Source organism: Propithecus coquereli, unplaced genomic scaffold (genome assembly GCF_000956105.1).
Source record: "Propithecus coquereli isolate 6110/MARCELLA unplaced genomic scaffold, Pcoq_1.0 Scaffold117, whole genome shotgun sequence".
NCBI lineage: Eukaryota > Metazoa > Chordata > Mammalia > Primates > Indriidae > Propithecus > Propithecus coquereli.
Window position 1 is genome coordinate 2,553,092 of NW_012135747.1, and position 10,136 is coordinate 2,563,227.

The 10,136-nt window shown below is 34.1% G+C and overlaps 1 protein-coding gene across 1 annotated transcript in view; it reads left to right on the forward strand.

Annotated features, from left to right (window-relative positions):
- HERC4 (HECT and RLD domain containing E3 ubiquitin protein ligase 4) overlaps positions 1-10,136 on the forward strand; it is a 118,316-nt gene that overhangs the window by 49,088 nt on the left and 59,092 nt on the right. Inside the window, exons 10-11 of the mRNA XM_012658566.1 lie at positions 8,592-8,668; positions 9,256-9,380. Coding sequence (XP_012514020.1) covers positions 8,592-8,668; positions 9,256-9,380 — 202 coding nt within the window. The remainder of the gene's footprint in view (positions 1-8,591; positions 8,669-9,255; positions 9,381-10,136) is intronic.

The window sequence follows — 10,136 nt, forward strand, 5'->3', positions numbered from 1 at the left end:
ATATATACTTTTCTTTTAGATATAATGCTTTTGCACACTTAATAAACTGCAGTATAGTGTAAGTGTAACTTTTTATGAACAGAGAAACCAAAAATTCATGTGACTTGCTTTATTCACTTTATTGCAGTGATCTGTAACCAAACCCAGAGTATCTCCAGCATATGCCTGTACCACATTTTGTTTATTCATTTGTTAATAGACAATTGGGTTGCATCATCTTTTGGCAATTGTGAATAGCTGCTGTGAACATGGGTGTCCAAGTATCTCTGAGATACTGCTTTCAGTTCTTTTGGGTATATATAAGAGTTTTAAATTGTACATTATTTTCTGTTTTTTAAAAATTTGAACTATATGAATCAATTACTTATTCAAAATATTAAAATTTTTAAATTTGCTTTTTATATCCTTGGTGCTTTAGCCAAATTTGTATTTATTTCAATTTATTTATTTTTTAAATTTTTTGGAGGCAAGGTCTTGCTCTGCTTCCCAGGCTGGAAGTGTAGTGGCATGATGACAGTTCACTTTAACCTCCAACTCCTAGGCTCAAATGGTCCTCCTGTGTCAGCCTCCCAAGCAGCTGGGACTCCAGGCATATGCCACCACACCTGACTAATTTTTCTTCTTCTTTTTTTGGTAGAGACTGGGGTCTCACTGTGTTGCCCAGGCTGGTCTTGAACTCCTGGGCTCAAGAGATCCTCCTGCCTCAGCTTCCCAAAGTGCTGGGATTATAAGTGTGAGCCACCATGTCTGGCCTTTATTTATTTTTATGTTCTATTATTTTTTTTTTTCATTGACATTAATTTACTAAAGAGTTTGAAATATTTGAATGCTGTTTTCTAATTCATTTTGTTGACATGCTGAAACCAAGATGTGCTTTCTCTTTTTATATTTTACCATCCCTAAGTATTCCTCAGAATTGTTTTCTCATTTATTTTATCTATTGATGGAAACCAGAATCCTGGGCTTTCTGTAAAGTTATGTGAAACTTGAGTCACGTGTGTGTGTGCGTATGTGTGTGTTGTAGATTTTACCCATTCACAATGATGAGCCTGAGCATGCTATAAAGGATAACATGTGCAAAGGTCCATAACTTTTTACTGTGAATAGCCTTGAGTAATTTTTTTTGTATTAAAAAACTTTCAGTTATGCTCCTTTTTAGCAAAGGTCAGCATATGATATTACCATTTTTCTTGTTTTAATTTGATTTTGTGCTTTTGTTTTTAAACTGTGGCTTATTTTCTTTCAGTTACTCTTAGGTTTAGAGCATGCATTTTATTTTAGCAGTGTTATTTTTCTTGTGTCCTTAGCGACATGTTGGTGTTTCATCTTATTAGTTTCTTCCACAGAAGATATTGTTAATAACGTAGCAAAGAGATTTTGTAATTTTAAGTGGTATGGCTACTGTAAGGAATAATGTATTTCCATTTATAAAGTTGTCACTTAAGGATGCATTTTTTTTTTTAACCTCCAAAACTACAGACCTTGAGATTATTTGCATAATGCAAATGGGAAAGAAATTGGAGGTTTAAAATTGGTTGTTTTGGTTCCAATTTAGATTCATCAGAAAATTTGTTGATACATAGTAGCCAAAATGTGGAAACAACCCAAGTGCCCATCAACAGGTGAATAGCTGAAAAAATATGGTATACACATATAGTGGAATATTGTTCAGCCATAAAAAAAGAATGAAATTCTCATACCTGCTGCAGTATGGATGAACTTTGAGAACATGCTGAGTGAAAAAAGACACAGAAGGACAAATATTATATGATTCCACTTATATGAGCTATCTAGAAGTCAGATTCATAGAGATAGAAAGTAGAATGGTGGTTACCAGTGGCTAGGGGTGAGAAGGGAATGGAAAATTATTATTTAACAAGTTTCTGTTTTGGAGAATAAAATGGTTCCAGAAACGATTAGTGATTATGGTTGCAAAACGTGATATACTTGGTGCCACTGAATTGTACACATAAAATAGTTAAAATGGTAAGTTTTATGTTATATATATTTTACCACAATAAAAAAGTATAAAGATTGTTAATAATCACTTTGCACTGTACTAGAGCTGTATAGGATAAAAACTAGTTAAATGTGAATTTAATTGACTATTTTCAGCCCCTCCAGAGGTCAAACCCACGGTCCCAACCATAAATCCCATAGTTATCATAAACTGTTATGTCCAAGGCCATGAGTAAGTGAAGACTTTCTTAACAGGAGGGATATTCCAGTGGTTCAGAGATTATCTCCCTGGAGCCAAGCAAGGAGGGGTACCGTTCTTTAGAATGTGTAAAGTTTAAATAACTGTATTAGTTTGCTAGGGTTGCTGTAACAAACTACTACAAACTGGGTGGCTTGAACAACACAAATTTATCGGCTCACAGTTTTGCAGGCTAGAAGTCCTAAATTAGAGTTGCTTCCTTCTGAAGGCTATGAGGGAGAATCTGTTACATGTCTCCTAGCTTCTTGTGGTTTATTGTCAATCTTTGGCATTCCTTAGCTTGTAGATTTCTTCCTTCATTGTCACATAGCATTCTCTGTGTGCGTGTATGTCTTCATTCAAATTTCCTCCTTTTATAAGGACACCAGTCATATTGGGTTAGGGGCTCATCCTACTCCATTATGACCTCGAGTTAGCTAATTACATCTGCAATGACCTTATTTCCAAATAAGGACACATTCTGAGCTAATGGGGATTAGGATTTCAACATATAAATTTTGGGGAGACTCAATTCAACCTATAACAACACCCCAGACCTGCTGAGCTAATCCTTTGCTACACAGAGGGTGTTGTAGGCATCACTTCCATAAATACAGGTAAACTTCATTCCTTAAAATGACTTGCCATATCTGATTGAATAGCCATCATTCATTCTCAAATATGACACTAAAGATAAGTCTTTGGTTGTATAATTGATTTGTTCAATTATATTCTAGTAAGAAAGGGAACAGATTCTTATTGAACCTATGCAAATAACTATATTACTAATAAAAGAAGGGAGACTTAGTAACTGAGTTTGAATTCTCATTGAATTCTGGGCATCACTGAGAATCAGGTATCATTTTTAAATTTTCCTTTTAGTTTACCAAAGCAGAGTTTACAAAATCATTTTGATAACTTTAGATGTCCAGATAACTTTAGAAAGGAGAAATTACCCCCTTAAATGTCCAGAAAACAGAACATTAAAACAGAACTAAACATGCAGGGATCGTAGCCAATGCTCCCCGCAAAAAACCGGGTCCCTTTGGTAGAGTTGCAAGGGATAAGAAAATAATAGAAAAATGGAAAATAATTGGAAATAAAAGAATACACAAAGACGAAGGTATAGTTTTATAGATTTATAAAGATTATAGGCAAAGCGAGCTCTCAGGGGGCCTTGGATCTCTCCGTCAATCTCAAAAAGCGGCGCATGAAGTCTTACATGGTCACTTGTAGGTAACAGTGATTAGTTGCCAGGGGTAACAGATTTGCATAACAGCAGGTAGTTCCTCTTAGGTTAACAGATTTTCAAAAGGCTTCTACAGATCCCTTAACTAATTCTATCTACGTGAACAAATGGTTACAAAATCTTTCAAAGATTAACTTCTAAGTTCTAAGGTAGATTTATCACTTAACAGAGGGGTTAAACAGAGACATATTGGCTCCATATTTTCTTTATCAGGTTGCTGTGAATGGAGACAGGTAGTCTGGAGTTTTAAGCAGGAACTGCCCCTTAACTGCTTATAGCCAGGGTGGCTGTCTGTGGCTGTCTATTTGGGGCAGGCACTCTTATCAGCTCTCATCCTGTGTAGTTTTTAACAGATTCGCTTTGCTTTACAAGGCAAATCCAAACAGCCGCTACTGTCTTTGAGAGATGCCCTCCCGAGTGCAACAGCATTTGAAATGCAAACCAACACGTTCACATATTCCTTCAGGGCAAAGCTCGGCAAAACTCCTGAGACATGTCCTGTCTCTAAATATGTTTATATTAATTCATTTGAATTCTCATTGAATTCTGGGCATCACTGAGAATCAGGTATCATTTTTAAATTTTCCTTTTAGTTTACCAAAGCAGAGTTTACAAAATCGTTTTGATAACTTTAGATGTCCACATAACTTTAGAAAGGAGAAATGACCCCCTTAAATATCCAGAAAACAGAACATCAAAACAGAACTAAACATTATTCCAGACAGATAACCACAATAAATTTTTTCTTCATTAATTTATTCATTCTTATGTAATAAATTTTTATTCTACTGGATCTTGGGTTAGCAGTTTTATGAAACTGCGTCTTAACTAACGAGAAAGAGTATAAGAAATCCTAGTGTAGCTCACTTGTATGTTTTGACAATTATTTAGGAGGGACCTCCTGAGAAACCTGTACCCAAGTGTCTATCTTTGATCTATAAGTTGTTTCAAGTACCATATGCAATCCATTTCATAGGGCTCTGAGACTTTCCTTCTTTGTTGAAAACACATACTCTGGCCCGTAGCTTGTGGCAGAATCTTTAAGAAAGCATCAAACAGAAGCTGATAGGTAACAGAATCTTAAAATGACTATGGCTAACATTAGTGATAATTATTAAGTGGTATGATCTAATGAAGGTTCATATTAAGAATAATACTACTGACAGGGAAATTTGGTTGTTTCTGTGGTATACAGAACAGATTATTCCAAAAATTAAATAAAATGTTTCTAAAGATAATTAAACCTATTGTCAAAGAACTCGGTAACTCCTAAATCTGATACATTAAATATAGAAGAACATAACCTTTTATAGACCAAAAAAATCTTGAGATAAATAACATAATAATCCTCAGACCCAATATACCAGGAATGCACCAAGAATATCAAGAGATTTGGTAAGTCTGAAATTGAATCTAGACATACACATTTTTGTAAAACTCCATAGGTAACTCTGAAGTACCTATGAAGCCTCTTTTGAGAACCACTGGCATAGAATATGTGAATTAGAGTAGTAAGGTTGTGCCAGAAAACATTTTAAATAATAACTGAAATTAGGACTGATCATACTATATTGTTATTGTCTAATGTCAGTCAAAGTACCCCCATAACTTAGATAAATATAGGAAAATTCAACAGAACTATTTCACGAGAGTTGAATAGTATTTCCTTTAATATGTAAACCTATTATGGAAAGCCAAGACATTGATTTATCTCCGGGGCTTCTCCTAAAGGGAACAATTTTTGAATATTTATTAATTACATTTTCTCATATAAATTTAACCTAGGGAAGGCTAAGCCTCTTTTCTGAGTTGATGACTCTTCCCTTGCAACCCTTATAACAATAAGACATCAAACAAGCATAATTATTTCTTTCTTTTTTTTTTTTTTTTTTGAGACAGAGTCTTGCTTTGTTGCCCAGGCTGGAATGAGTGCCGTGACATCAGCATAGCTCACAGCAACCTCAAACTCCTGGGCTCAAGTGATCCTCCTGCCTCAGCCTTCCAAGTAGCTGGGACTACAGGCGTGAGCCACCATGGCCCGCGAATTTTTTGTTTCTATTTTTAGTTGACTGGCTAATTTTTTTTCTATTTTTAGTAGAGACGGGGTCTTGCTCTTGCTCAGCCTGGTCTCGAATTCCTGACCTCAAGTGATCGTCCCACCTCAGCCTCCCAGAGTGCTAGGATTACAGGCGTGAGCCGCCATGCCCGGCCTTTTTTCTTTTTTTTATATGTTGAAAGAACAAATCTCTGTGATTTACTAAGGCTTCTCTGAGAAATCTCAAATATATTGTCAGGTATAAAAGATACCTTGGAAGTTTTATTTTTTCCTATATTTAGGATGCAAATTTAGGAAGTATATTAGTCTGCTAGACCAAAATAACCATAGACTGAGTGGTGTAACCACAGAAATTTGTTTTCTCACAGTTGTGGAGGCTTGAAGTCATGGTCAAAGACAACAAAATATTTAAAAATAAATATAGATGATAATATGAACAGAACTTTACCTCTTTCGTAAGTGAAGAAACTTTGTTCTTTTTATCCTCTTGAATAGTGAAAGACAATAAAGTCAACATAAAGCATAAAAAATTATTCTAGTAAGACAAAATATTTGCTATCTAGCTGATTACATGAAAAGTAAAGAACAGGATTTTATATTGTAGGCCCTTCAAAACTGAGTGAACTTTGCTAAGATTTTTAATACATTTTATAGTTTCGTTCAGAGTTGGGTATAAACTGAAGCAAATAAAATTAATTTACCAAGTTGAGTCTATAGTTTTGCTCTTTTGGTAATTTTGGAACAAACTGACACTTTCCTCAGAGGATTCATAAGGTGAAAATGATGTTCATATTAATGTTAAGATGTTTTCTATGTTAACATGTAATGCATTCATTATTGCTCATCAAATCAGTATTTTTTAAAATTTTTTAATTTTAAGTTCTAATACGTTAAGTATTAATGATTTTAACCCACATAAACAGAAGCCTTTTGGGGTCCTGAATAAATCTTAAGAGTGGAAAGGGATTCAGAGACCATCCAAACTACTCTTTTTCCTTGTGAAACAAAAGCACGTACACAGTTGTATCTCTGTCACTATATTGTTTCTAAGTAGAAATACAATTTACAGAATTATAAATAGCTCAAAGACAGTAAAAGGTGGAGATAATTCTAAGCGGTGCCCTAATCAAGACTCTGTATTTTTTTGTTGTTGTTATTTGTTTCAAGGTCTTCACAATTTTTCTTGACAATGTATTTTGTAAAGAATAAGAAAGTGAATTAGCCCTCCTAGATGTGACATCATTAGCTATAAACTGTGTATACATAGACATTCAGATCATTATAATCTAATGGAAAGTTCAGGGGAAAAAAAATGAAGGTATTACATATAGGTTTTGTTTCAAGTTCAAACTTCAGTTGCTTGGTAATGGCTGCTGCAAGTGTTGAGACGGATTTTTAGGACACTTTGGGATAGAGAAAGAGTGCCAAAATTGTTTCGAGTGTGTGATGTGGGTGAAAGAGGTAGTGCCTTTTCATAAATATTAAAACAGACATGGCTAATCTGTAGAGAAGGGGGAAGAATTACTTACCACACAAAATTGGAGACAGAAAGGTCAGTTTAGATCCTAACCTCACAATATACTAAAATAAATTATAGATGGATTAAAGAGTAAAAAGTTAAGAAAGTAATTCTGTGCTTTGAAGTTAGGAAAAGCCTTTCTCAGCATAAATGCAATGAAAATTGTCATAAAGAATTAGATAAATATTTTTGACTAAATGGAATAGTAAATGTTCTGTGAGTTAAAATTAAGCAAACAATTATTTGGAAAAAATATTTGTAGCAATTACAACCTAAAGTTAGTATCCTGAATATCCAGAGTGCTCATACATATTGACGAGAAAAACAGTAAGATACCTAACAGATAAGTAAGACAAATATAAAGGTATCTGATAGAATAGATAAAGGAAATTATTAGAAATTTCCCAAAGAGGAAATTGCTGTTTCTAAGAAACATGTAAAAATTATTACCTTCTTTCATATAAAAGAAATGCAAATTTAAAAAGCTAGAAGATAGTAAATAAATGCAAAAGATCAAGGATTAGTCCTTCCTTTCTTGTATAAGGTAACTGTGTAATAGATAGGGGGAAGCTAATGGTCCAGCTATAAGATGAAGAAGTAATGCTAGCATGTCACCATTTTCAACCCACAGTGAATTAATTGTCTAAGCATTATGCATCAGTGCTTGCTAGTGTCATAAAAAGAAACTCAACCAAAATTTTTCTCAAAGGAATTATGTTTCCTGATGGAAAAACACCCCCTTGCCCCGTGTAATAGTTTTACTGAAAGAAATCAAACCATGATTGAAGCTTCTCTAGAGTCAACTACCAATTTATAGAACATACAGAAGACCAAGCAGATGTTAAGAGAAACCTAAACAGGAAACAGGAAGCTGTACAGGATAAGTGACTAGGTTTCTCTAACTTTTTGGGGTAGTAATTAAAAGGAAATGAAGGAAACTTAACTTTTCGTACCTTACTCATGGCCTCCAGAAACCCATTTGTGTACTGTAGATTAGTCATTGATTGATCTTCTGGGGCATTATTTATGGAAGGCAAAATCATATTTTAGAAATAAATGAATAACATCTTGCTAAATCTTTTGAGTAAGTGAAGTTCATGTAGACTTGTGATAATGATGTAGAAAAAAGATTTTAAGCTGAGCAATCACCTTATTTAATATAGATTTACCCTTTTAATGTGTTCTCAAAGGTGTTTTTGGCCTTAGCATTCTTGGGACGTGTGGAAAATTTTACTATATGAATGTTCTGAACTCTGAAGCTCTTATTATTGATATGTTCTAAGCTAGATAATGTTTATTTATAATGTGTATTCATATTGACAAATATTTACTGAGTTTTTTTTTTTTTTTTTTTTTTTACAAATAAAACATTGTGCTTGGTGGTAGTGAATAATCGAGGGAATTAAGATGTGGTTTTTTCCTTGAAAAGAATTGATAATTCTGTAACAGCCATGGTCACAAATAATATAAGGTGAAGAATTAGTCCATCAAGGGGAAGGGATTGAGAGTAGGATAACAGATCTGATATAAATCTTGTATTTTAATTTTTTACGTTTTATTTTTATTACAGATTCTGAAGAATATTTCTGTGTAAAAAGAATTTTCTCAGGGGGAGATCAGAGCTTTTCACATTACTCTAGTCCCCAGGTAATAATATAGTTATGTAAATAAGTACTTAGCTCCAATAATTTTGAGGAATTTTTATTTATTTTATTTTATTTTTTCTTAGAGATGGAATCTTGCTTTATTACCCAGGCTAGAGTGCAGTGATGAGATCATAGCTCACTGCAGCCTCAAACTTTTAGGCTCAAGCAATCCTCCTTTGTCAGCCTCCCGAGTAGCTAGGACTATAGGCATGTACCACCACACCTGGCTAATTTGGGGTCTCACTGTGTTGCCCAGGTTGTTCTTGAACTCCTGGCCTCATGTGATCCTCTCACCTCGGCCTCCCAGAGTGCTGGGATTACAGGGTTAAGCCACCACGCCTGGCCTTGAGGAATATTTAAAACCCATATTAATTATCTTTATATGTTATAGAGTAATTGCCTCAATTTTTTTACCCTCAAGTCTACAAATTTTTTCTGACCTATTTCTGACCAAAGTAAGTTTTTGTTTCAGGTGTTTAGTAGAGATTTACTTCTGTTTAAAAAAACAAATACATAGTGGGGGGTTCTTGGTTTTGAGTTAGATACAGTATGTCTCCCCTCTGACTATCTCCTTATTTTAAAATTTAGAACTGTGGACCACCAGATGATTTTCGATATCCTGATCCTTCAAAGCAGATCTGGACAGTGAATGAAGCTCTAATTCAAAAATGGCTGAGCTACCCTTCTGGAAGATTTCCTGTGGAGATAGCCAAGTAAGAAAAACATTTTACCAACACAAAGACAAATACGACCTCTCAAACCCATGGTAGAGCAATCTTTACTTGGGAGTTTTCATTTAAATGTATATTTCATTGACTATCACTCACTGAATGGTTTATATATAAAATATTTAAATGTCTAGAATTTCCATAATGATATTTTACAAGATCTTATGTAAATTTATGTAAGTCTTTTCATATAATAAGATATTTTAAATGATAACAATATTAAATATAGCATTTTAGTATTGGGTTTGAAAAGTGTTTTTTTTGACTTCATTAATGGTTACTATCTTAACTTTTATAGTCCCTAGAACACTTGAGTATTACTTTTTCTTAGATATTTTGCTTATAGATTAACTTGTTCAGTACTTAGGATTTTGTTAGTTTGTTTTTTGTTCGTGTTGGTATTTAGGATGAGGGGTTGTATTTGATAAGCAGTTTTGCTATTCTAGATTGTTTTCCCAAATTAAAATTTTTCTGAAAATCCCAAAAAGTAGGCTTCAAAAAACAACATCCCATATTAGGCTCACTCCCATGTGGAATTTAAAAAGTTAAACATGGATGCTTATGTTAGAAATTTTTTTTAAGGACGACACATTCATTTGGTAAATCAGAGGATGAAAGTAATATTTAAGAAATATTGGCCGGGCGCGGTGGCTCACGCCTGTAATCCTAGCTCTCTGGGAGGCCGAGGCGGGTGGATTATTTGAGCTCAGGAGTTCGAAACCAGCCTGAGCAAGAGCGAGA